Source organism: Anarrhichthys ocellatus, unplaced genomic scaffold, assembly GCF_004355925.1.
Source record: "Anarrhichthys ocellatus isolate YVR2014 unplaced genomic scaffold, GSC_Weel_1.0 scaffold3, whole genome shotgun sequence".
Taxonomy (NCBI): Eukaryota; Metazoa; Chordata; class Actinopteri; order Perciformes; family Anarhichadidae; genus Anarrhichthys; species Anarrhichthys ocellatus.
The window spans coordinates 4,302,458-4,329,024 of NW_022280033.1; the positions used below are offsets into that span (position 1 = coordinate 4,302,458).

The 26,567-nt window shown below is 41.0% G+C and overlaps 1 protein-coding gene across 29 annotated transcripts in view; it reads left to right on the forward strand.

Annotated features, from left to right (window-relative positions):
- The window catches only part of camk2g2 (calcium/calmodulin-dependent protein kinase (CaM kinase) II gamma 2), a 54,398-nt gene extending 28,596 nt beyond the window's left edge, over window positions 1–25,802 (forward strand). The window contains exons 7-23 of one of the 29 annotated variants that reach the window (XM_031875221.1): window positions 3,602–3,704; window positions 4,093–4,176; window positions 4,333–4,427; window positions 6,575–6,697; window positions 7,623–7,706; window positions 7,798–7,840; window positions 8,656–8,715; window positions 12,055–12,095; window positions 12,880–12,912; window positions 17,682–17,726; window positions 19,758–19,812; window positions 21,449–21,553; window positions 21,917–22,048; window positions 23,044–23,119; window positions 23,358–23,452; window positions 23,639–23,890; window positions 24,947–25,802. In XM_031875221.1, coding sequence (XP_031731081.1) covers window positions 3,602–3,704; window positions 4,093–4,176; window positions 4,333–4,427; window positions 6,575–6,697; window positions 7,623–7,706; window positions 7,798–7,840; window positions 8,656–8,715; window positions 12,055–12,095; window positions 12,880–12,912; window positions 17,682–17,726; window positions 19,758–19,812; window positions 21,449–21,553; window positions 21,917–22,048; window positions 23,044–23,119; window positions 23,358–23,452; window positions 23,639–23,871 — 1,407 coding nt within the window. In that variant the 3' untranslated portion in view covers window positions 23,872–23,890; window positions 24,947–25,802. Of the gene's footprint in view, window positions 1–3,601; window positions 3,705–4,092; window positions 4,177–4,332; window positions 4,428–6,574; window positions 6,698–7,622; window positions 7,707–7,797; window positions 7,841–8,655; window positions 8,716–12,054; window positions 12,096–12,879; window positions 12,913–15,400; window positions 15,482–17,681; window positions 17,727–19,757; window positions 19,813–21,448; window positions 21,554–21,916; window positions 22,049–23,043; window positions 23,120–23,357; window positions 23,453–23,638; window positions 23,891–24,946 lie in introns of all 29 variants that reach the window. The other 28 variants (XM_031875195.1, XM_031875204.1, XM_031875255.1 and 25 more) reach the window with 28 other exon arrangements.
- Window positions 25,803–26,567: the final 765 nt, after the last annotated feature.

Sequence of the window (26,567 nt, forward strand, 5' to 3'; positions counted from 1 at the left end):
CCCCCCTGCGCTGCCGAGGAGTGACGAAAGCAGACCAGCTGCTATTAATAGCGGGTCGGTGGATGAGATGACGGCCAGTGACGATTTTCCCTCGCAGCAAATCTATTCACCCCTAACAGAAACCAACAGCACTGTGACCTCCTCAGCTGTGTGATTTCAGTTTAATAATATGGGGAATGAGGACAGTGAAGGGAGCTGAGATTGAAACACCTGGATAATTGCACCAGATTTCTTTTACTGCCAGTCCTTTACTTTAATAGTTTACTTAACAATCTGGTCTGACAGTGCAAAATGAAACCATTATTCTAGGGTAAGTAAGACGAACGTAATTGGAAAATAAACAATTAGGTTTTGTGTGCGAGTGGGGTAAATGGACTTGTATTGCTTTTCATTGATTTTTAGCTTGCGTGTGGATCTCGGCATCAAATGAACTCGGACAGGGAAGAGTTTTAAAGAGACGATTATGATGACAGATGGTAGACAGGAATGAATTATCGGTACATTGTTAATGTACAACTCTCTTTTCATCATTCTGTGCAGCCAAATAATGTTCCGACCCAACAAAACGTATTCTATTCTCATCGGGATCCAAAGTTTCCAAAAATACTAAATATGCCAGTTTGAATTTGGGGGGAAAGTGTCTGCAAGACATCTGGAATATTTCCCATTGATGAAATGAAGCAACATAAAAACATGAAGTCTTGGATTTAATTTGTATATTCATGGATTCTATTATATATTTTTCTCGGTTTAAATACTGCGATACATAACATTATATTGTATGCATTAGGCAAATTTTTTTGCCCAAATCAACTTACAGGAAGTGCATTATTTCCGCGATGGCTTCAATGAAGAGCTGGAACAGGCTGATACAGAATATATATCAAAACTCAGACCAACAGAGTGGAATAAGTTGATTTTCCAATTTTAAACCTGCAATAACTTGTAAACTCTGTGTTGTGTCTCACCGCTTTCATCGACCTGGTCTCCAGCAGCAGCAGGCAGCTGTTTTCAGTGAAAAAGCTCTTATAAATCAGCGTTCCACTACCTGTCCAGCACACAATGACAAAGTTAGCGACTAGCTGGTGAACTTGGTGAAGACAGCAAACCAGATATTAATGCAAATGAATGCAAATGTTTCTCTGTATCTGCTGGATGTGTAAAAAGGCAACTATTTGCTAACATGTTAGCCACCGCAACTTTAAAAATGATTTCATGTCAATGTTGTCTTTACAGCGTGGCTTAAAAAAAAAATCAATTGTTTGCTGCTTACGGCTTTAATTTCGCTAAGAAGGATTCTTAGTTACCGAACAAACCCTCCAATCATCTGACGGCTAAAAAGAAAGCACCATCCTCGGGATAAAGCTGCCAAAAGTGACATCTGTAATGGAGCCATAAAAATTACTAATAATGCCAGCAACGAGAGGTGTGACCTCACACACCGCACACATCATATTTCTGCCTCCCTGTCATCTTGGGAGGGCCACTTGCTGGGGTGGGGGGGGGGACAAGAATTAGAGAGAAAGAGTTGAGCGCTGTTGGCTGGTGGCAGGCTGAGTTGCCATGGTAACTGTAGGGTGAGGTCACCCGGCTGCTGCAGTGCCAGCGTAGGGACTCATTATGCCACCTCCCATCTATCTGTCTCTCTCTCTTCTTCTGTTGCTTTCACTCCAGCTCTCTGTCCCTGTGCAGTCCCCCCCCTGTTTTCTCTCTCTTTCCTATTGTTTCAGCTCTGCCCCGATAGAAGGGAGGGATGATAGAAGGGCCCCCCCCTTCTATCATACATAGAAGGGGGGATAGATTGATACATCAATAACTAGGGGGGGGGGGGGGGGGGGGAGGAAGAGCTGGCAGACGAACAAGGTCTATTGGAGCAATGCAGGATACTCTCAATAAGACGAGAGCCAAGGCCATCCGTAAGCTACTTTTCAGTAGCCCTTCTCACTAGGCTAATTACTCATACTGTAAGAAGTCATTATTACCGGAGGAGAAGCTGGCAAGCTCTAGCTCGGCCCCCACAGTCGGTCACCTGATCGTCGTCTTGCACATCATCCCTTGATGGCGTAGACGGTAGATAAGAAGTGGACCTAGTCGTTGTGACGCCACCTATTGGTTTGTGGACTGCCGTTTTGAAGCCTCAAGTTTGGCATTTTGGCCATCGTCATCTTCACTTTTCGCAACCAGTGAAAGGAAGTGACCATATTTGGACTGGGAAGGAGTGACGTAGTGACGCCGTATATGGCCGTAGTGACCTGTCAATCACACGGGAGCCCCGCCCTAAAGCATACCTTGCTTTATAGTCTATTTTACTCTAAATGGGATCATAATTTACTAATTTTGTCTTGAACAAGACTTGAAATTACAATGTTTACTGAGGTAATGAATCAAGTGAGAAGTAGTCATTTTCTTATAGACTTATTTTTGCAACCAGAGGAGTCACTCCCTGCTGGTGCCTTCCAACCTTCAGAACCGGAGGTTGCTGCTTGCTCAATATTCTCCTAAGATGAAGCTGCTGTTTGGGCTCTGCTTTTTCTTATTTCTTCTTTACTGAGGAAGGGGTTGGGCTGCACGGTGGTGTAGTGGCTAGCACTGTCACCTCACAGCAAGAGGGGCCCGGGTTCGATCCCCGATCCCGGGGAAAAACACAAAAGCCGAAGGAGCTTTCAGGAACATCGATCATATCTCAGAAGGCACCTTGACGGAAATTTTAACGTCCATGATTTATTATTAAAATGTACATGCATGTGATAACATTTAAAGTCTGTGAGGCTGTATGGTTCAGGGTGGGCATTGCAACTATCTGTCAAACCCAGGACCTTCTTGCTGTGAGGTGAATAAACTGGCCAACCCGACATTATGTAGGAAAACCTAAAGCGGTTAAATCAGCTGTGCAGCGCAACTATATCAGTAACTGACCTTCTGTCAAATCACACTTGACCTGACGCATTTCCTCAATTTCTTCTTCCTCTCACCTCCAGTGCCATGATATAAAGAGATGCAAATGAGGAAGCGGCTAAGAAATCAGTTAATATGTCCCTTATCGGCCAAGACGGCGAAATCACAGTAAATATGTCTTTTGCATGACTGTTATCAGAAGGACAGTGTCAAAAACGCCGTGTCAAATTCAGTGACAGCTGACTGAAAAGGTCTTTCCTTTGGGGGAAGCCTTCGTGGCCTGCTTGGCCGAACCATGCCTCATTACTACTGTCTGTCATTGAGCTCCTGCAGCTCATCCAGTCATGCGGACACATGGGACATTTCCTGGAGGAGGGTACATGCTTATCGCTTTTGCCCTTATTATAATTATTTTGTTATCCCTATTGTTGCTCATATCTTTGCTAAAACTTATTTCCTATGCAAAACATAGTTTGTCCAATAATACATTTAACAACCTGTTCTTATTAAATGACTTGTCTTTCTGAATTTCTCTGAATATTGAAGAACCTTTGGGGGTTTTTGAGTGTTGGCCTGAGAAGAATTTAAATGAACTGATGGATTTTGTCTGTATGTTTGACATTTTACAGACAAAGTAATTGACAAAGGTTGCAGCCTGAGTGGAAATATTTCTCCCTAAAGAACCATTTATCTCTGTGTGTCGCAGCCTGAGAACCTGCTGCTGGCCAGTAAGATGAAGGGAGCCGCGGTGAAGCTTGCAGACTTCGGTCTTGCCATCGAGGTGCAGGCAGACCAACAGGCATGGTTTGGTAAGAAATAACACTTCAATAGAATGTGTAAACTTATTATCTGTAATGATCCCACACTATTCACTTTCAGCAGTAGTGTTTGCTTCAGCAGGAAAATCCCCATCACTGCTTGTGAAATAAGGAAGTATTAAATTAGTGTCGAGCTACAGTTTGTTTCAGTACAGTGTGATAATAAAATGCTCTATTTTTGTAACTGTGCAAGAGAACTTAATTAAAAACGCCATACAGTCAAGAGAAAGTAGTTTGTGTGTTGATACAAAGATCAGAAAGGCTTATGAACCCATAATCTTGCTCAAATCATGTGGTTATCAGAAATAATACTGTATGTCCTTATTGCGGTGCATTTTCATAGACCGATTTCACACAAGTGTCTTTGTTTTTTTTCCAGGTTTTGCAGGAACTCCAGGCTATCTGTCCCCAGAGGTGTTGAGAAAGGACCCGTACGGCAAGCCAGTGGACATATGGGCGTGTGGTCAGTTAGTCTACCTTCTGTCTCTTTGCATGCTGCTGCATTCATATGCTCACTAATAGTATGATTATGCATTTGACATGTTTTTAGTATACGTTTTATAGACTGTATGTTCATTTTGTGTGTGTGTGTGTGTGTGTGTGTGTGTGTGTGTGTCAGGTGTAATCCTGTACATCTTGTTGGTGGGCTACCCTCCCTTCTGGGACGAGGACCAACACAAACTCTACCAACAAATCAAGGCCGGTGCATATGACGTGAGTACTTCTCTCTCATGATCATGTAGTAGCCTTCCAATGTGTATGAAAAACCATTGACATGACATGACCACGATGCAGAATAATTCAGTGTAGTGTTGTACTAATGCACATTATACTGTCTTTGTCATTACAACAGGTAAATATAGAGAAGTTTTGAGTTTGCATTAACTGGGTAACCGGGGGAATTAGTAAAAAGGCTCCGGTTTCCTTCTGCCACTAAGATGAAGGCCACTATTTGAGATTTACAGTAATCATTTCATCCATTAATAATTTAAAAATATTGATTAGTGCAGCTTTGATAAATGTCCTTCCTTTATGGAGCTCATATGTGCGGACTCATCCCAGGTCGGCTGATTGAGTGTGTTTTGTAAATGGATCCTTGAAGATGAGAGCTGAGGTTCGTAGAGTCTGTTAGAGCTCCATCTGTGTTCATTAAACTTGAACTCGAATACAGAATCTGAATCATAATTTATTTGAATGGGAAAACAAGTGCAAAGCCTCGAGATGATCCCTACAGGACACCTTCAGTTCAAGTCGCATCAAATGACACACGATTTCCGTCGTGCAAGTCATTTGGAAATGACATTTTAGTTTTTGATTGCTTGCTACTTGTTGTTGCATGATTTTCATTGAGCTGTAGAAAAAAAGTGATACACTATGACAGAGCGACGGGCTTATTTATCAGATCTTGTCATAGTCCTCTGGGAGATAGGAATTTATTACCCGTATTAATTTCCATAATTGGAAGCAACCACATCTAATGAATGTGCATATTATGAGCAGCATTGATATGAAGTGACTGTGACAAGCACTCGTAATAATCTGCACTTCTTCAGCATTGTCACTGTCATGCAGATGCCTTGAATCTCATTTTTCTTTCTTTTTGTCATTGATTGACAACTGACACCTTAATGTTTGAAGTAAGTGTCTCTGACAACTTGCTTTGATTTTAAGTAGTAACCATGTTCTCTGGCACTTTATGCTTCTTGAATGGAGCGATGAGGGCGGCAGGTGTAGATTTGAAAACTCCTCCTGTTAATGACTCAATGAATGTTTTTTTTTTTTTAATTTTTGTGTCATAACATTGATATGACCCATCGAAGATAGACAAATCATTGCACCATTCCACATAGTACGCATGTTCTAAAAGAAAATAAATTAAAATGTGTGTGTTGTAAACAGACGATGAGGACAACTAGAGACCATCTTGTGATTAGATCACAACAGCCGCATCGTTAAATCAGGCCAGGGGCGTAATGTAAGCGTGGAAATGGCCCCTTCTACCTTCCTACTTCCAGCCCCCTTGCTCGGAATATACCGATCCCTTTGATCTCAACTACACATCTGTAAAGCTTCGTGACTGGGTCTTACGTGGTTGTGACTGTATCGCTTTGACAAAATCTGTCCACAAACACACCGACAGACATATAAACCCCTGGAAAAGTGGTCAAAAGTGCTTCTGTGATACAGTTGGTGACTCCAGTTCCACATTTTGCCACCGTGACTCAAGTTCAATACATATTCATTGGAAGCGAAAAGGAGACAGTAGATAATAATAAAACTCAAAGATGCAAAATATTTACAAGCATCGGAGCGTTCAAAGGATACGTTACGGACGTTAGCACTGAGGTAATTGCTGTCAAATGCTTAAAAAAAAAGTTCAAGTTCATGAATGCAAACCAAAACTCTCTGTTTGCTATTTGTTTTGTGACAGACAGACGCACCTTGCAAACACTCAGTCACAGTATTTTACTAAATATACTATTTTTTTTTTTTTTTTTGTCAGATCAACATATAAAGGGCAATGTGAGAAAAGTGCGTTTAAATTTCTATTTCTTTTAATCCACACAATGACAGAGCCTACTCTGGTCTAAATACCAAAATAAGGTCCAGTCTCCAGATGTCCTGTTGATACATGCTCCTCCTCTCTGCTTTACTTCCTGTTGTTTTAGCATATTTTACAGATGCAGGGCTCCTGAGGCTCTGCAAACTGTCACATTTCTAATGAATTAAAAAAGAAAATGCATATCTATGTGTTTGCATATGCATGCGTGTTAGGCCAGAAGGATAAACTGTTCAATGAAAGCATAAGAACAGGGATACACGCTCTTAACACTTGTTCCTCTTTGATCTCTCTCTTTCAGTTTCCTTCTCCAGAGTGGGACACAGTGACCCCCGAGGCCAAAAATCTGATCAATCAGATGTTAACGATTAACCCTGCCAAAAGGATCACTGCCGACCAGGCCATCAAGCATCCCTGGGTCTGCGTAAGTCACACTCGTCCTCTTCAAAATAAATCTTTTCCAGCATGTCAAAAAACACTGCTGCAGATGTTCCTAGCTCAAAGAGTTACATTGTGAAACATGTTGAGCATTTAATTTTTGGCATTGCTTCATAAAACAAAAGCGCCGTCACATCTAATAGGCTAGTGTTAAAATCACGGTCTGCTAAACATATTATGTCGTCGAGCAGAATTAGTAGTTTTGAGTTGAGTGAAACTCATTTTAAGCCCTCGGGTCATTTATCTCACACTACATGTAAGAGCTTTAGACAACATTTGGATGAAAGTGAAACGTAATACCATGACCACAGAAATATGTGGTTGAGATTGGCTGACAGGCGTCCATTAAACTCAACAAACAAATAAAGAAAAATAAGAAGTATAGTGGGCGAGGCTGCTGGCTCTGATTGTACTCTCTCACACACATTTTATTACTCAAAATAGAGAAGTGGGTATCTCCAGAATATAGTAAAACTCATATAAATGTATTTTACGACCAATACTTTTTATTCTGTCAACTTTTTTTTGTTTTTGATATATGTGGTTTGCTTTTGAGCCTTGACTGCCGAGTGAGAATAAAAGCATACACAGGAGCAAACTAGAGCTGTAGAGAATTCAAAACGCTTCATTGTTGCGGTGCCATAGTTGTCGAATTCATCTGAAATGTGATTAGATGTTTCCTAGCCAAAGTAGATGATCTTGGTATAGACAAAAAATATAGAGTAGTGGGAGGCGTCCTAGTATAGAAAAGAATTGACTTGGCTAAAGAAACAGGATGCACAACTTTGCGCTCTTTTATAGGACCCCTTGTCACATCGATTATAAAGGAGTGAAATCAGTGTGTTCTCATCTCTATTGACACGGTGACACATTGAAGTTAATCTATAATGTTCTCTCTCTTCTACATACAGCAACGCTCCACTGTGGCCTCCATGATGCACCGCCAAGAGACTGTGGAGTGTCTGCGCAAGTTCAACGCCAGACGAAAACTTAAAGTGAGTGTGGACACACAGGCGCGCACACACACACACACACACGTCCACCTTACACAAATCCTTATGCTGTTTATTTTTGTGTCCCCTCTAGGGAGCTATCCTCACAACAATGCTGGTGTCCAGGAACTTTTCAGGTGAGCTTTGGAAGTGGTGCTAATCAAAATCAACAATCTTCATGTGCCGACAGACTTCAGGTCCTGATGCTGTTCATGACTCATATTTGAATGAAGCCGTACAAACAAGCACCGTGATTTAGAGAAACTGAGCAGTTTTGTCACAGAAAACAAATCTGTTTTGTCATTATCTTTAATAATAATAGTGATAGTGATGTATGAGCTTTATAGGTAATCACTTATTCCTGATCTGAGATCTCATTGAGGCCAAATACGTGTCGCTGTTGTTCTTCTACTGTTCCCTAAATAGCATATTTTTATTCTTGTTCACTTTTGCTCGTTGGCTCTGTCTGCGGTTTTGATTTTGCACTTCAGGGGTTTGGCTCGGATTTCCTCCTTGTTAGCAGTTTGGTGATCGAAACACAGTTAACTTTTGATCGAACACCCAATTTGTAGGCTAGACGATGGCCTTCAAGCTAATGCTTTAATGCTACTGGCCCTGTGTTTATGTGCTTTCATGTAAGTAAAGCAGCTCCTGTGGATCACAGCCAACTACTTTCTACTGGTCAAGATTGATCTTAACTGAAGAAAGCATGCGAGCCAGACCTCTAAAATGCTTTATACATAACTGCAGGCATGTTTACCAATGAGTGTCAAAGGAGATAAGAGAAGTATGCTTGTATGATCCAAACACTTTCTGGAAACCCCTGTTTTGTCATTCTTCTGTAAAAGTTAATCAAACTTTGGGAAATCCAGAAAATAAAAAAGGCTGTCAGGCTTTAGTGAGCCTCTCGTCCCACCTGTGCCTCCACATTGAATCCCTCTCTGTCCAATAGTGGGACGGCAGCATACCAGCCCTGCCGCTACCACCAGCACGGCCGCAATGACACAGGAAGGTACGTCTGCTTGAGGGGGCGTTGGTGTCAAGCACTGCCAACTTTGTACTCGGGCTTTTGGGATGTGGCCTGGGCTGCTTGAACCCCTCCACCTGCTGCCTGCTGCCTGCACACTGATGAACCACTTCTGAATGGTCGTCATTGCACTGGGGCATCTTAACACACACACACACACACAAACATGTAAATGGAAACAACAAGCAAAGCTCAGCTCTTGACCTCCCAGTACTGCTGCGTGTCTTGATGCTTTAATGAACGGAGTTCCTCTCATGGACTGGCTATTTAATTTCCTGTGTGGAAATCAACAGCCATTTAACTGACACCCAGCATGACCCTCTGACATCCCTCCAACTACCGCAGCTGCCACCCAGCGAAGCTCGGTTTACATTAACACACCTTGTAGATGCTGCATATCTTTTCGTGTGCAGCATAAACATTTTAACCTTTTTCATATTACAAATACAAAAAAACAGACCCGCCAGCCTTCAACCGTTTGTATCCACAGTACCCGGCTGATGCCCAGTCGATGCCTGCCTGTGCTCGCTGCAACCTTCCCTCCGCATGGCTCAGGCACTAACAGCCAGCCAAGCATGTTTATGAGCGTATAGCACAGCACAGAATGCCAACCTGCATGGGAAGCTGTATGAACAGAATGCACAGTGTCCTTTGTTATCTTTTCTTCTTTGTCTCCTCTCCCCTGCCTGCTCTGTTTTATTTGTGTGAAGAGAGCCTAAAGGCGTCAGTATGCTTCAAACTTTGTAGGATCACCAAACAGACTCTTAAAACCACCTCCCCTCAGAGCTTTCCGACGTTTAATTTATGGGGGCTGCGTCCCAATATTTTTTGTTACTTTCTGAAACCGACAACCTGAAGAGGTCAAAACTTCAGCAACACTTGGTATAAAAAAAATTAACTTTATTTTTGGCTTGTGGACCTTCTATTTAACTCAGATAAGTATGAAAGAAATAGGTCATTTGTGTGATTCGAATAGATCCAATGTACTTTTAAACTGATGTCCCCCTTACATTACTTTTGTAGCAGTAAGATTACATTAATTCCTTATATGGACATGCTAAAATTTACTTTAAATACACATTCTAAAACTGACAGTGTGACACATTTTACAGTGTCATATACGGTATATTCATTGTGAGAGTCTCAAACACGTCAAAGCTAAGATGAAATAATATTAGAGCGATACATTTATAAAATTTCACAAATGGAGCATTTGGAAATAGTTAAGTGCTTATAAAATACCACTAAACTATTGAGATGTCCTCTTTTATTTAAATACACTGCCAAAGAAAATTGACATTATTACCTCTTTGAAATGTGAAGACTGAATGAAATTTTTCCCATTAGTTAGATGGCACAACCACGTCCCATTGACCGATACTGTGCGCCGTTATTCATCGGCGTCGTCCCGCTCTACTGAGGCAGGCTTTCACCGTCGTACAGACTAGTTTGAATGAAGCATACTGAACCCTTTATAGGTGATTGTCAGTCACGTGACAGGGCGAGCTGCTTGCTTAAAGGCCGCTCATTCAGGAATTAGGGTTTGATCGACAAGTGGATGCTGCTCCGATAAGTTGTTAATAACGGATTTATCTTGAGACTTGATTACAATTGTTAAATTTCTTTGTTTACTGGGTTACATACAGCGTAAAATTGAAGAACTTGGTTTTGAATTTTTGAGAGGATGTCCTGAACTCGGTTTGATAACTGTTGGGAATGCAGAGAAAGACTCTGAAGTGGATGCTGCATGTTTTTAAGCCACTGTCATCGCATGAACCCACCAACTCTGTGAAAAGGATCTAAAGAATGCCATTCAACACACAGTGAAAGCCTGACGGGTGTTTGTGCCAGTTGTCCTCTTCAGTTTTCAGTTTTGTTTTCCGTTCAGATGTTAAGATGCAGGTATTAAACACATCACTGTTTTCTTGCCTTCTTCATTGCCCTCCTTCCTCCTTTATAAATGGAAGGTAAGGGAGGATCATTGGAACATGTCTAACACAAAAATTAGTGTTTGTACAATAATTTGTGTGTGCTTATTTTGAATCTGTTTGTGTGCATGCTTGTGGACATTTTATTCAGTTGTGTGTTGGTGTCATAAATATGTAATATGTATAACTGTGTGGTCAGACGTTCAGTTGCATGCACATGCTATAATGTGGTCGTGTAGGCTAACATGGACTGGTTACATTACAGTGGGCGGTGTTTGACCTGCAGAGTATACGTCAACAGTTTGAATATTTGTCGACTTTCTTTTTCTAACTGCCTCTTTTCACAAAGTCGTTCAGTTGACGGGTGTTGGCTGTAACACACTAAAATGAATTCATTGATTTCAGTGAGATAGAAGCACCTCATGGGTTCAGCGAATAACTAAGTCACTTATTTAATTCATTCATTAGTTAATTCATTCATCCATTCATATTTGTTCCCTTGAGACCTTCAGGAGGAAGGAGGCTTGTCTAACACTGAACCAGGATCAGCTTATCCCTTATTTGTAGTACTGCTTATGTTGTACTTTATGGAACCGTGCTGACATTTATGTTGGTGTTTACTGTTCAAACTGCTCCCAAACATGTTGATTGTATGGAGGATGATTTATCCAAAAAGAACGTTCAAATAAAAAATGTTTACGTTTTTTACAACCAGGAAAACGTTTGGCTAAATAAATGTTCATAAACAGAGAAAGTAAAGGGAAACATACTCGTGGTGAATCAGGAATGTGAGAAAATAGGTCAAATTATTAGATGGGACTTCCTAAAATGTTCAAACTCATGATTTTGACCTGGTATCACATAAGTTTAACTCACTATCTCATATTTTTTGACTTGTATCATGTTGGTTTTTTTTTTTTTTTTTTTTTGAATGTACTTTCCACAGTAACTCAAACATTGTTCTCAGTATATTTTACAAATTCTATTTTTCATAGTTTTTGTTTTTTTTGGCAGATTTCTGATTCCATACAAAACATCAACAATCTCTTTTATTGGACTCTATCACTAAATCAGCAAACGTATATTTAAACCCAAACATATAAGGAAAAAGGGCAAAAAGAAAACAACATGAATTTGCTCCAAAGCAGTTATTTTAATTGTAAAAATAGAAAATGTTTCCAAACTTTTAATGTTTTTTTCCCCATTTTCAGTTTGCTATTTATCTATACAGTAATGCATTTCTTTAATCATAATTGGCCTGAGTTTGCCCAGTGGTGCAGGAACAATATGTGGAAATCGTGTGGAAACGTTTGTTGGCCCGTTATTTTGTCCTGCTGACTTTGTTGGACTCCTACTTCTCAGACTGTCCTTACTGTCTTGTCTCTCTTTCTTTCAGCATGCAAAACCTTACTAAACAAAAAGTCGGACGGTGTGAAGGTAAGTTTCCTGACCCATGAGGGTTTTATTGACTTTACTGCTTCTGTCTCTCTCTCCTTCTGTCTTCTGCTGTCTCACTTTTTGTCTGTCACCCTAACAACTCTCTAATAACATGTATCTTTGATATTATGAGCATGTGGAAAAGCATTATGTTCTTTTAGTTGGATTACCTTTGTGCTCTGGTGCTCCATTGTTTAAGATGTTTGTGTTTTTAGGGAAAAGGATTGATAAGAATAAAGGTGGGGCTCAGGTAATACAGATGTGATATTAAAGTGAAAGTAAGCGACATAAAAAGACCGATAAGCTTTTAAAATGCTGTTTGTTTTCTACCGCCAGGTTTTCTGTGATTCACAGCGATTCGAGCAACCATCATGTCGTGGTGCTCACTTTGTTTTAACCGACGGTCGGCGTCAATGCATGCAGTGAAGCGCCATGATCAACAAGGGCCAAAATAAAATCCCCAGTACATACAGTAACTTAAACAATAACTAAACCCCCAAAATATTCTACAAATAAACTGCACGTTCAATGATTTAGGTCTCATTTAAATACTAACTTCCTCTATTGTTTTTGCAGCTAATTCTTTTTTCTTTTTGTTTCTGCTGAAGCCCTCTTAGTATCCCTTTCTCTCATCTTTGGTCCTGTGTAAGCTTGTGCAGCTGTTTTGTTTTTCTCTCTTTCTGGGATCAATCTGGCAGCTTCACTTTTTTACTATTTTGACGAGTTCCTTGTTTCCCGATGACCCCTTATTCTTTTCCTCCTCCTCTCCATTGCTGTCTGTCAGAAAAGGAAGTCCAGCTCGAGTGTTTGTTTGATGGTGAGATCGGCTCTGTCGTTTTCGTTCATTCTTTGTCTCTCTTCGTCTTTCCGAGGCTTTATCCCCCCCTTCGGTACTCTCTCTCTGTTTCATCTGCTTCTTCTTTTCTCCTTTTGGGCAGAGATGTATGAGGCTTTTGGTCTTGTTCGATTTCTGTTGGATTTCCTAACTCCATCCCTGCATCCCCTTCTGCCATAAGCGCCACCAAAACCATTGCAGCTCCTGACAAATACCACACACACACACACACACACACACACACACACACACACACACTCGCACCACTCACCGCATTCCAGTTTTCTTCTTCTGATGTCTGAGATCAGGCGTTTTGGCTTACTTACCAACATCCCTGACCATCACAGGACTGAGCGACATTTTAATCACTGTAAACATCGATATACAATCATTTTCCCTTTTTTTCAATTATTGTATATTCATTGTACCCCCATTATTTTTCATTGAGAACTTTTTTTTTTTTTTTTTTTTCTCCCACTACCTGTAAATCGAACATCTGTCTTAGTCCCCTGCAGATAGTCAACACCTTAATTACTGACAGTTCAGGACTGATGTACAGATTAACTGGTGTAGACAAAATAACAACATAAAATACATTGGATTTTAAGATCATTTTTAAAAGAATATAACTTTTCACACAAAAGCAGAAGTATGTATGTGTGTCGGTGGATAAGAAGAAGTATATGTCCTTTTCTTAGTCAATAAATACTGTAAAAGAGCCGAACAAGCTTGCATGTCAAATCCTAAAACAGTTATCTCTAACACTGTAACAAAATATCAAGGCCATAGAAAAAGAAAAAAGTCTTAGTAGTTGCTTCATAATGCTGATGTTCACTGCATATTTGTACTTCTTGAAGGAACTGTAGTTTGCCACGTCGGCCTCAGTGTTGCACATTAGATTTTCTGTTAGAAGATGTTCCTAGTTGGCCAAGATACTTCTTAAAGTCACACAGGGCTATTCGCTCGTCTGAGAGTGTTAGATAAACAGCTGAGAAACCTCCCAGGGCTTTGCTCTTAACCTTTCATTTACCATTCGTCCACCTCTTAACTTTCCTGTTGGAGTACTGATTAGCATTCAAGAAGCTCTTCTTCCTCCTTCCCCTGCAGTTAGCCTGAGGATGAAGGGAGAGTCCAGCTCAAACAGTGTTTTCTTGTTCACCTCACACATCCCATTTGTAATCCGTAGCTACAATCTACACCTCTGTTGTGCAGCTCAACCGCTATCCTGGCTTGCAGGTTCCAACAACACAAGACAAAAATAATTGTTTGAGTGAGCAATAAATATAATAATACAGGCGTACTCCCGGATGTAGTATTGCACTCCAAAAACACTAGATCACTATGACAAAAATAACATCAACAACAACCAGTTTCACAGGCGTTCAGAATAATACGAAACATTAAACTGACCTAAAATCAGTGGAGTTCCCCTTTAAAACATAAACCATTTTTTGCAATTTTTGTTGAACTAATTTTTTAGTTTAATTAAAACACATGTTGCATATACTCTGGCTCAGCAACGTGTGCCACTGCACGTGCAGAGAGGAATGTTCATTCAGTAAAACAGAAACGTACTGAAGGTGAACTTAGCAGTTGTAGTCGTGCTAAAGTAGTTTTGTTTGCTTTAATATTATCCTCAAACTAAATTTAGCACGAGCCAAGAGTGGGAAATAACAACAGAGAAAAACCTGTCGTCAAGGCCTTTCACTGCATGCACAGACCTGAACTGGTAACCATTATTACAAACTTATTGTCTGACTCGGTTACGCATATTTTGGCTGTGCTTCTGCCAGAAATGGTTCACAGATTTCTGGTTCAAACTTGTGATTTTTTTTTTTGGATTTTTAAAAAAATTCCAGCAGATGTTGATTCACCTATTTGTGAAAGTGCTGGGGAAATCCTTAAAATCCAATCTGAAGATATGTTCACTGTTTTAAAAAAAAAATGCATGTGCTGACTAACTGTTCTGTATTTTTACTTTTGTTTTAATGTTGTCAAATGTCTGCAAAAGTTGTAGACAGTAAATGCCGGAACACAGCAGGACGCTGGACTCAAAGAGTCCTTCAATCACTCAATACACAGCTTTATAATAGAAATATAACAAGTCAGTACACGCACATAGTGGTTTAAGCAGGACACTAATCTGTTTCTACTAGTTCCTGGTGATCAAAAGAAGATATTATTTTGAAGCTACATGCACAAAAGGCTTAGAAGAATACAGCAACAACTGCCCTTTTTAAAGTGCGCAAGGCAGCAGGGTTCAGATGATTGATGCAGATCTCCAAATAAACCCGTTTAGCATTGAACCCCACTCCCACATTGTGCCGTTTTTAAATTCTACACACACAATATGTGCATTTTATATTGGCCGTGAAATGGCTCCTATTCGTTGTCGAGCTGAGATTCCCATAGTCCGGTTTATGGTTCAGGAGCAGTGGGAGTCATTCTGTGTTGTGTTTCTTTGCCCCAGTCGCAGGGAAACAACAGTAAAAACAGTGTAGTAAGCAGCAGCAGCACCAAAGACAGCAGCATGTCATCTTCAGCACCAATGGTACCTCATCTCTATTTGCTTTCTCTCACATTGCTTTTTTTTTTTTACGGCATCATTTCATTGTTTACATCTTTTCAATGTTTAGTTCAGTCTCCTCCTCATCTTTTTGTGTCACACCCCATGTAAAGGGAAATCTTTTCTTCTACTTTGTCCCCTCTCTCGTGCCTCATCCTCTGCCTCTTTGCTTCTGTTTTGAACACAAACTGTGGTGTTGGACGTGGATTTGATGACTTTAAAATTGAATGACTGGTTTGTGCCTTGGAGTGTCTCTCCCGGCTTGTGTTTTACCCAGACCTCACGTGGACACACCCATATATATATACGGTGTATATATATATATATTTGCACAGTGCACTGCACTGACAGGTAGACAAATGACTTTCATTTTGCAGAACAACAGCAGGCCCTTCAATCATGGTCTGCTCAGCCGTTTCCTGGTGACTCATTGTTGATGGTTTGCCTTTTAAGAAGAACAGGTTTATGTCAATTATTTGGAAAGCCGAGCTCAAGAAAGATTGAACCTCTACTACATCAAAGGACATTTGTTTTTTCCAAATTGCTCTTTGATATGTGAATCGTGAATGACGAGGACTTCTGGGTAAAACAGGAGCTGGAGAGGACGGGTAACAGAGAGACGTCATAATTGTGTGAGGATGCAGCCCCTGTGTTCATAATGGGATTCAGCCATATATACTGTACAACATTCAATAAAGCTTGAACAATGCTTTCCCCAGGTTTCAAACATGGTAATGTAACAACGTAATCAAAGCCTAACCTCATTTCAGCGCATCAGTAAAGTACTATTACTGTTTTAGTAACTGGCCACTAAATTAAACACTGAGGGAAGGCATTGAGCACAAAGCTAAGGATTGGTTAATCCCCTATAATTCCATATGTCATCGAAGGGGCTGGATCTTCTGAAGTTGTAGTTCCTGGATGTTTGGTCCAGTGTTGATTGTATATCAGGAGACAGACAGACTGACCAAACAAGGAAAGCGGTACTTGGAGCTCTTAAACTTGCATTGTGCAGAATGTTTCTGTGGCAGGGTCACACACAGGCTGCCATGCTAAATGCAGCGTTCATGCCATGTGGAATGGGAGGCTGTGATGGGGAAAGATTCATATTGTCATCACTAGGAAGTGTTCGTGGCATCAGACTACTCAGGATGGTGGTTGCTGGTGTTGATATTAACAAGTGTAATGTATGCACTGAATGAAGTAATCTAATATTTTATTTCTTTATTCACCAAATTTTTCATGAGCTCAGAAGAACAGCCCTATTTCCAGCTTTGTGACGACGCACCTCTTAGCTAATTCAAGAGGCTTTTTGAAAAGTGTGTTGAGTTTTAGAATTCGGACATTTTTCTCACCACATAAAGGAAACTCTTCAAAACCAGCACATCTGGAGATATACAAGTACAGGAATATTTACCTCTGAAGTAAAGTAGTATAAAATGGAAAAAAAATTCTCAAGTAAAGTACACGTACCTTCATTCTGCACTTAAGTACAGTACTTGAGTAAATGTACTTGGTTACATTCCACCACTGAATATATCATTCTTGTGGTGCTCTATGAAGGTTTGTTTAGCAAAGCACAAGTAATACAACAAACTTCTTTCGTGTTTTGGAGTACTTGCTCCCCTAGCTCATGAATGCATCAGTTTTTGTTTGCTTTTCAAATACTTCTGTAATTTACTTACTGCCACGTTGTATACATCAGAGCTTCCCAGTTGTAATGTCCACTTGGATATTGAAGCAAACATTTCAAACTATAGAACAACTTCCAGGTGACATGAACGCAGCATAACATCTGCACACACACATGCACATCCAGTCACTCACAGAAGCCCTCCTCCTCAGTCGAGGCCCTAGCTGGTGAATCTGTGTTTAGCTGTTCCAAGTCTTCATGTTTTCCTGCATTTTGGAGACTCTTAACTTCTCCTGTAGGCCACATTGCTAAAGACAGACTGACACTGAGCACCTTGACATCTACAGTGATATATTAAATCCACATAAATTCTCCTCGGCCTCTGTACTGTTGCTTCTGTGCTTTGTTGTTTTGGTGTGTGCACATGCATCTGTTTTGTATGTTTGTTGTCACTGAGTTGGTTGGTGTTCCCTGGCATCTTCCCTGGTGCCCCCTTACACACCCCACTCTATCGCCTCCCTGCATGGTAAAGTGTCTCCTACCTCCCCCCAGGAAGCCCAGACAACTGTCGTACACAACCCAGCTGACGGCACCAAGGTAAGCCTTCCTTCTCCCACCACTAGCCACTGGCAGCTAACACTCGCAAGTAACTCGTGGAGGACTTTCTCTAAATATACTCCATACATCGCTGTCAACTGTAACTATGTTGACTCTGTGCGTTTCATTGTGCACCTTATGTGAGCTGGCCTCTGTCAGTGTGTTTCATTACGTGTCTTCCTGTTTACCAGGAGGGACTCCCCAAATCTGGAAGCAGATCAGTGGAGCTCTTGCTTGTAGTGAGGGTAGCTCGCACTTTAATCAATGTGAGGGTGCACTTTCATGGAGCCACTGGAATACATGTAGAGTTTCAGTGTTTTATTATGATTTGATTAAAAGAAGTATACTGTTCTGCTTATCCAGGATTTAAATGAATTGGGATAACAAAAAGTGAAATTAATAATGAAAAAAATAATATTGCAAATCCATTAAGTCCAACTGGTCAATACTAACAAATTCCAACTCCGTTGGTTAAATGTTGTTCTTAAATATCGACACCTGATTTCGACTGGTTGGACTGTGTAGTGTGTACAAGATTATGGACAACTGATTGCAATAACGTAAACACAAAATCAAAATGTAACATTTATTCAATTCAATTTTCTACAATATGAATATAGCCCAATATTCCAAATTTGCCTGAGAGGGCTTTGTAATATGTCCAACATACTCCTCGGACCCTCACGTCGGATAAGGATGAACTCGCCTGTAAAACAATCCTATAACAGGGAGTTACCAACCAACTAGTTGGTCTCGTCTGGCTTAATCAATAGATAAAATTGGGTATCATCTGCATGACAATGAATGTTTATGGAGTGTTTTCTAATAATATTCCCTAAAGGAAGCATATATAAGGTGAATAGAAGTGGTCCAAGCACAGAACCTTGTGGGACGAACTCTGGTGTGCATGCACAAACTGGGATCGATCTGATGAAAAGGATTTAAACAAGCTTAATGCGCTTCCTTTAATGCCAATTAGATTTTCCAGTCTCAGTATTAGGATGTGATGATCAGTGGTGTCAAATGCAGCACTATGATCTAACAAGACGAGTACAGAGAGAAGTCCTTTCCCAGATCATTTGTAATTCTCCCCAGTGCTGTTCCTGTGCTTTGATGCACTCTAAATCCTGACTGGAAATCTTCCAATAAACTATTGTTCTTGTTAAACTCGCACAAATAAACTTTTTACTAAAACATTGTTTAGTATTTCTCAATTATCAGTAACTTCAACAATAACAATCTCCAGTTATACAAAAACTAAAAATGCAAAAAAGTTTATTCTTAGATGAAATACATTTTCAGTCATTAACTTAGTTACTAGAAGACTGTTTTAATACATATATGGCCTTTGCTGTGTGATGAAGCACCACTGCTACACCACACAGTAGTTATGAAGCGTAAGGAAAAACTTGAGCCTAAAGAGCCAAATATTATTTAGCAAAATGAAACGATGTAAGCACTAAAAATAAGCATGCAGGTGAGGCACCTCGACTGTAAAACACTTTGGGAAACCCTAAAAGATTGCAAAGAATGCAAACTGACAAGTATATCTTCAGAAACTCTGACCTCTTACTAAAACGGGAACCCTCCACCATGCTGCTTGTGCTGTTGAAAAATACTAGTATCACTAGAGATTCAAATGCCAGTGCTGTTCCACAATTATTTTTACATTCACACCTTTATCACAAAGACTTGCTTCCTCTCTGGGAGCAGTTACACACCAACTTGCACTCACGAACTCCTTCCTGTCACAATTAGTCACACGATTACAGATTGCCCACACACTTTGCTGCTCTTCTATGTGTGGCTCTCTGCGCTTCCCCTCGCTGCTGTCCCGGCTGGTTTGTGCTCCTGGGAGGGGGTTGTCCATCTGTCCGTCAGGTTGTCTTTGTGTCCATATGGGCAAAGTGTCCAATGCTTCCCAACCCCGTCTCACGTTCTCATTTTAAAAAAACGATTTGTCTTGCTGTTTCTCTTTCCCCCCCTTCATCCATCTTTCTCTCTTTCTCCCCTAACCTCTGTGTCTGACAGGGCTCCACAGAGAGTTGCAATAACACAGAAGAGGAGGAGATGAAAGGTAGGAAAGGTACTTATCCAACTTTCACCTACTCTGCATGTCTCTCTTTGTTCACTGTATATTTTGTCACTGTGTTGATAGAGAAAGATTACAATATATTTCTTCGCTTCGTATTCGAGGTGCTGCATGGCTACTGGGTAGAGGTTTAGGGCGACTGTCAACTCAGCCTTACTCAAGGTATCGGAGGCTTGGAGATCCAGTAAGATTAGTGGTTGAAATACGAGAGGCGCCTTCGAGCATCGCAGTAAAGACGAATTTGACGTGAAGAGTTTGATGTAAATGCGTATGAGGGCCGATAACGGTGTTGCATAAACTTTCGCTGTTGTCTCCATTTACATGCTGTTGAATTGCTCCAGAGCCAAACGGCAAAACCTCTTTGCCTCATTTCCATTGTTGGTGTGCATGAGTGCATGCATGCCAGCATCACACGCCACTTAAGCCTTTAATTAGTCGTCTCAGCTCGGGGATGACCCTTTTAATGTTTGCAGGTGAATGAAGTAGGACAGAGCTACCGCCAGGAAAACGTTAATCCAGTTACTTAAGGCAGCTTTCTGTGGGTTTACCAGTCCTTGATCTCATGGTGGATAATCACTGACATGCAATCAAGAGGCTGTTCTCCTGAAGTTGAGCGCACTCATTCATACAACTTCCTTTAGATGCATGGATTGCATGCTAAGTGAATGTAGGTCTTGTCTACTCTGAAGTACAAACTCAAACGGTGCGAGGATGCATCAACTCCATGTAGAAAATCAGAGTGAAGGAAAGTTCTCCAAGATAAAGCACAGAACGTCTTTTTGATACAAACAATTCTGCAGCTCACAAGTTTTCTGCAGCTTGTTGCATCGGCTGGTCCTAAGTTTGGGTGTAAATTAGCACTTACTGCTGCGTTGTAATTGGTTAGTTTCACACTAAACTCCTCGCTCACTACCTCACTAGAGCTTCTTCAGTTATTCAGTTTGGATCACATGGGACCTGAGAGGGTTGCCTTGTCCAGTTTATGTTTCTTTCTGGTGTCTGAATCAGCTGGTTTTGACAATTTCCGTCTGTGTGTGCAGTTGGTTTCTAACTCACTGGTCTGTATTGATGCGGCTTCTTAAGCGTGTTCTGATGAGTAAATCTATTCCCAAACCTTCTCTCTGTTTTTAATTTTTTTAACGTAAATTAAAACGGAATACTTTTGGATTGTGCTCGGACGAAGCAAGTCATTTAAAGACTCGTCGAGCTATGAGAACGTGTGATTAGGGCTCCTGCGATTAACAATTAATCTGCTGATCATTTTCTCAATCGTTTTGTGTTTAAAATATCAGAATAAAATGCCTGTTATAGTTTTCCACAGCCCTCGGAGATGTATTTAAATATCTTGTTGTATTTGATCAACAGTACAAAACATAAAGATACCAAAAGTTTACTCTCATTAATGACAGAAAAACAGCAAATCTTCATATTTGAAAAGCTAGTACTATCAAATGTTTGGCATTTTTGATTAATCAATTATCAAACTAGTATTTATTTTCTTACAGATTAAACAATCAATTGAATGACAAATAGGTTCACTTCTAAAGAGTGAGAACGATAAGATAGTAAGCTCACTGCCAGTGTGCATCTGTTTGTATTTGTGTGTCTGTCTGTCGGATGGGGGGGGCAGTGGCTGCCTGTGAGTCTACTGGTTCAGACAGTGCAGTGGTAAGCCAGTGCAGCACCACTGAGGAACAGACCCAGACCCTGTCTACTCGCTGCCCACCACCTACCTGTAAGTCAGCAGCAGTTTACCTGACTCACCTGTCAGCTCTTCTCTCTGTGTCCTGACCTTAACCAACAACAAATCTACCCTGCAAGCAAAACAAACTCCCTTCTCCTCCACTCTGTCCACCAACGTACTGCACTAATTCCCCTCTGTCCTCCTGTGCTGCCATCTACTGGCACCCAGGGCTGCCTACAAGCTACTGTTCCGTCTCTACACTCAGTGTCTGGAGGCTAGTTTCCTACAATAACTGCTTCGTCTACTTTGTGCAGAATAAACCATTTTATAAGCCATGCATATAGTTATATACATGGCGTCTCAGCTTTGCTAAATATAACTTTATTTTACTGGGATGACTGTGCCTGCCTGCAGCTGGTCCCCTGCAGGAGGCTGCTAGCAGCCCCAGTGTCCCTCAGACCAGTCCAGCTCAGAGCTCCTGTCTCGGTCCTGAACCAGAGTCCGCTCTGGCGCCTCCCGCAGGCGTCAGCCGCAACCTGCAGCAGAGTAAGTGCCAGGCAGGTTGTGCAGTGCTTGTGCAAAGACTCCCCAAGTAGTGTTCATACCGTCTGTTCTAACTTTCTGTGACACCTGATGGCACAAAGTTTGAGGATTTATGAACACAGAGGTACATGCAGGTGTGGAGGGCACCGCAGCTGCATGTTCAGTGTGTGTGAGTGTGCATGCAGTTTGTGCATTTCTGGTGTGATGTTGTGCTAATGAATTTATGCCAAATTCTCAGAATTTCTGCTGTATTTGAGTAATTATTGGCCCGCTCCCAAAGAATTAGGCTTTTTTAAATTCATAAAGTGTGTGTGTGTGTGTGTGTGTGTGTGTGTGTGTGTGTGTGTGTGTGTGTGCGTGCGCGCGCGCACACACACAGTGAAAGATATTTAGAGTTGCAAACAGTTATCTTTTATTTCTTTTTATTTTAATGGTCTTCATTTCAAGCTGTGATATCTTGAAAATTATCTCGGGGGGGAATGCATTGAGTGATCAGGTTAGTACATGGTGATTCTGTTTAATAATAGTAATAATTATTAAAATCCAAGCATGACGACTATTGATGGACATTGGGGGCAATGCAACTCCTGCCTCAAGGTTGTGTCCAAATGTCGGCGATGGTTTCACAGAAAACACGACTGTTTGTTAACTAAGACAACTAATGTGAAGAAAAACATCTTTTGTTTGTTTCTGGGTGAAACTATTAAAGGGTTAGGTTCAGGTTTCAGTGTTACAAATTCCCTTGATGTTGTGTTTAATATGAATAATGGACATCGTGGTGTGTTTTGTACAGGGTGACTTCAAATGTCACTGTCATTGTTACCAGAGGCAGAGCAGAGCCCATGTGACGAACTCATTTCAAATGTCAGAGGTTTCAAGGAAGTTCGGGCAGAGCACGCGGAGCGGGATCTCTATGTTCAACCTCCGAATGATTTCTGACGGCCTCAAACCTCTTCTGCTTGTCTTCACCCTCCTCCTCTCCGTCTCTCTATTCTCAGCTCGTAAACAGGAGATAATAAAGATGACAGAGCAGTTGATTGAAGCCATCAACAATGGGGACTTCGATGCTTACACGTAAGTTTGCATATGCAATTCAAACACAAGTCAGCATTGTTTGAGGCTGAGTTTTGTGCCTTTTTGAAGGCTCTTTGTCATTTCCAACACAACAAAAACTCTTAATTGATTCCCCTGTGAAATACATACATTAATGTACAATGCTTGTTTTGGGATGAACACACCTTGAAAGCTATGAACTGTAATCTGTTCTGCAGGATCTTAATCTTAATTTATGGTTATGTCTCTCCTCTGACAGGATGATCTGTGACCCTGGACTGACTTCCTTTGAGCCGGAGGCTCTTGGAAACCTGGTGGAGGGCATGGACTTTCACAAGTTCTACTTTGACAACCGTAAGTTGCTCAGTGTTGTTTTTTATTTCTAAAATCTAAATTAAGACATAGAATTTGGGGGAGAATACAGTTTAATGAGAGTGTTGCTGTGGAAAGGAAGAATTGACTAATTGTTGCATCTTTGACACCCGATAGTCATCAGAAGTCCATTTACAGCTGCTGAACTGCACTTTTCCATCCCCACAGTGCTGAGTAAAAACAGCAAGCCAGTGCACACCACCATCCTCAACCCCCACGTCCATCTGATCGGCGAGGATGCCGCCTGCATCGCTTACATCCGCCTGACGCAGTACATGGACAGCCAAGGCCGGCCGCGCTCCTGCCAGTCGGAGGAGACGCGCGTGTGGCATCGCCGCGATGCCAAATGGCTCAACGTGCACTTCCATTGCTCAGGAGCACCAGCTGCACCACTGCAGTGAACTGTGAACCCAGGCCCAGGTAGGGTGACAACGCCTCCCTGTTATGACACTCTGCAGGGGGCAGTAAGAGTTTCATGCTGCATGTAAGGATTGTTGTAGACCAGGAGATTTGATGACTGGCTGCCAATTCAGGGAGCCACCATATGATTTTTATTATGTCTTTTTCCGACATACTATAACATTACTTTATTCGACATACTATAACATTACATTATTCGACGCACTATAACATTACTTTATTCGACACACTATAACATTACTTTATTCGACGCACTATAACATTACTTTATTCGACGCACTATAACATTACTTTATTCGACGCACTATAACATTACTTTATTCGACGCAGTATAACATTACTTTATTCGACATACTAGACTGACATTTTATGGCTTTTTTTTCGCTGTACTATAATCTGATTTTTCTTTTGTTTTAATTTTGAAATACATGACTTATGACTTTCAACGTACTATACTAGACTTTTTAGGACACATTTTTATAAATTTTATGCCAGACTATACTATTTTATACTTTTTATCATATGACTGTTATCACATTTTTGTGATTTGTGGATCAGTGTATACTAACTTTTTCATATTTGTATGACATTTTAGGGCATACTATATTATGACTTTTTATTTGCATACTGTTTGACTTTTTAGGACATTTTTGTGGAATACCATACTTTTCAATGACATTTTTAAGACATACTCTACTATGACTCTTAAGGCATTCTTAAGGCATACTGTACACTGACTTTAATTTACATTTTTGAGGCAAACTGACATTTTATTGCCATTCTCATCACATACTATTCTTACATACTATTCTCTGAGTATTTAATCATATTTCTTATGACATACGATACTGTGCCTTTTAAGTTACATTTATATAGCCTTCTATGGCCTTTTTATGCTGCTGTTAATTCTTTTATGTCATTTCTTAGCCTTTGAATAGCACAAACAAGATTCCAGTGACTATCTCAAAACCTCAACATGTAAATCCTAAAGCATCTGCATTTAGCTACACTTAGGGCAACATGTTCCCACTAACCTTTGCACTCTTCCTCCTCCAGCTTTGCCTGAACTCTAAAGCTGTTTGGAGCATTTATCTCCGTGGTCGGATTGGTGCCTGGATCCTGACCAGGAAGAAGCTGCTTGGAAAGTTGTAAAAACATAAAAGTGGGCGAAAACACACATTATAAATTAAACAAAAAAAAAAATAAGAAGCCGATTTCAAAAGCTTGCCTGAAAGACCAATCACACAGACCAACACCAATCCAGTCCAACCCTAGCTATGTGATGTTGGGGCCCGGCGGACGTCAGCCCCTTCTTGCAGATGGTGCATGCTTCTGGTGGCGACAGAGGGGCGATGCCGTCCTTGGTCTTTGTCTCCCATGGCCTTTATTTCCCCGTCTGTTTTGTCTGCTATCAGGAAAAGTATTATAACCGTTCTATAAACAGAAAAAAAGTACACATAGTTCACACACATAGTGAATAGAACGGGGGCAGCAAGTATACTATTGGAAAAATGCGATTTGTGTTTTGTTTTGTAGAGAGCAGCAGAATGTCCGCTAATAGAATTACTGTTTGTTTCACGGGTATATCTGGCTTGGGTTTATGGGAACTAGAGCGACTAATATCAACTTAATATCAGAATTCAACATCCATTTTAGGTGTCACAAGTTTTAAAGGGGTTCTTGAAAAAGGATAAATCTTAATCAAAAAGGGTCGATTTAGTTTGATAGAATTGTGTATAAATAGGAGAAAGGGGGAAACGGGATCTATTTTCAGGGTGTAGGGAAGCCAGTTAAGCATGCGTGTTATTTTTTATTTATTTGTTTTGCCTTGAGGTCCCGAGGTGTAAATACCAACACACACGCACACACACACTCAAGGTCCCTACGCTCCAGCCTTTAGGGTTAAGCCTCTCTTGAGCTTTAGACACGTGTGTCCAGGCCAGCTCGCCCTGAAGTTGCAGAAGGCCTCCGTCTGTCTGCGCTGCAGTGATGGAGTTGAACACTGAGAGGCGCCATCCATCAAAGTCTAAAGCTCAGCTCATCTCTAAACTACCTAATCTGAAAGCATGGACGCACTCTCACGGCAACGTTGTACTATTCTTTCATCCGTTTTTTGTGTACTTTTGACGTGACGCTTGAAATATTTAAACTATATTATCTACTGGCCTGTACTGTTTTTGCACAGACACTTAGGACTCGATGCTGTTGTGTTCGCTCTCCAGAGGAAGCGAAACCTTTCTGCAACTTCAGGTTACGCTCGCTGAAATTGTTTTTCCCCCGTCCACCCTCCCTCTCCCCCTCTACTTCCATCATTCCTGCCTCTTATACTCTCCACGTGCTGCCCTTGGAGCCCTATTACTGTCCAAGTAGCAACTCGCCGCGTAATGATGATGTCACCCTTATGCCTGTCTCTCGTTCTAAATTGTGTTTCTTAAAATGTGTGTGTTGTCTGTCTTGGCTTGCTGTACTTCTGTGTGGAGTCCTTGAATTATCAAAAAAAAAAAAAGCATGTTAAAAAGGGAATGCAGTTGAAGGATTCAGACTAAAAAAGGGCATGATGGGAAGAGGGCTCTGCCGGCTGGAGGGCTGCGGGACCTTTGCTGATGGCAATCAATGGATTTGGTCCTTTTCGTCACTGTTTCTGTTGTGAATGTAATGGTTGTTAGTGTTTTGATGT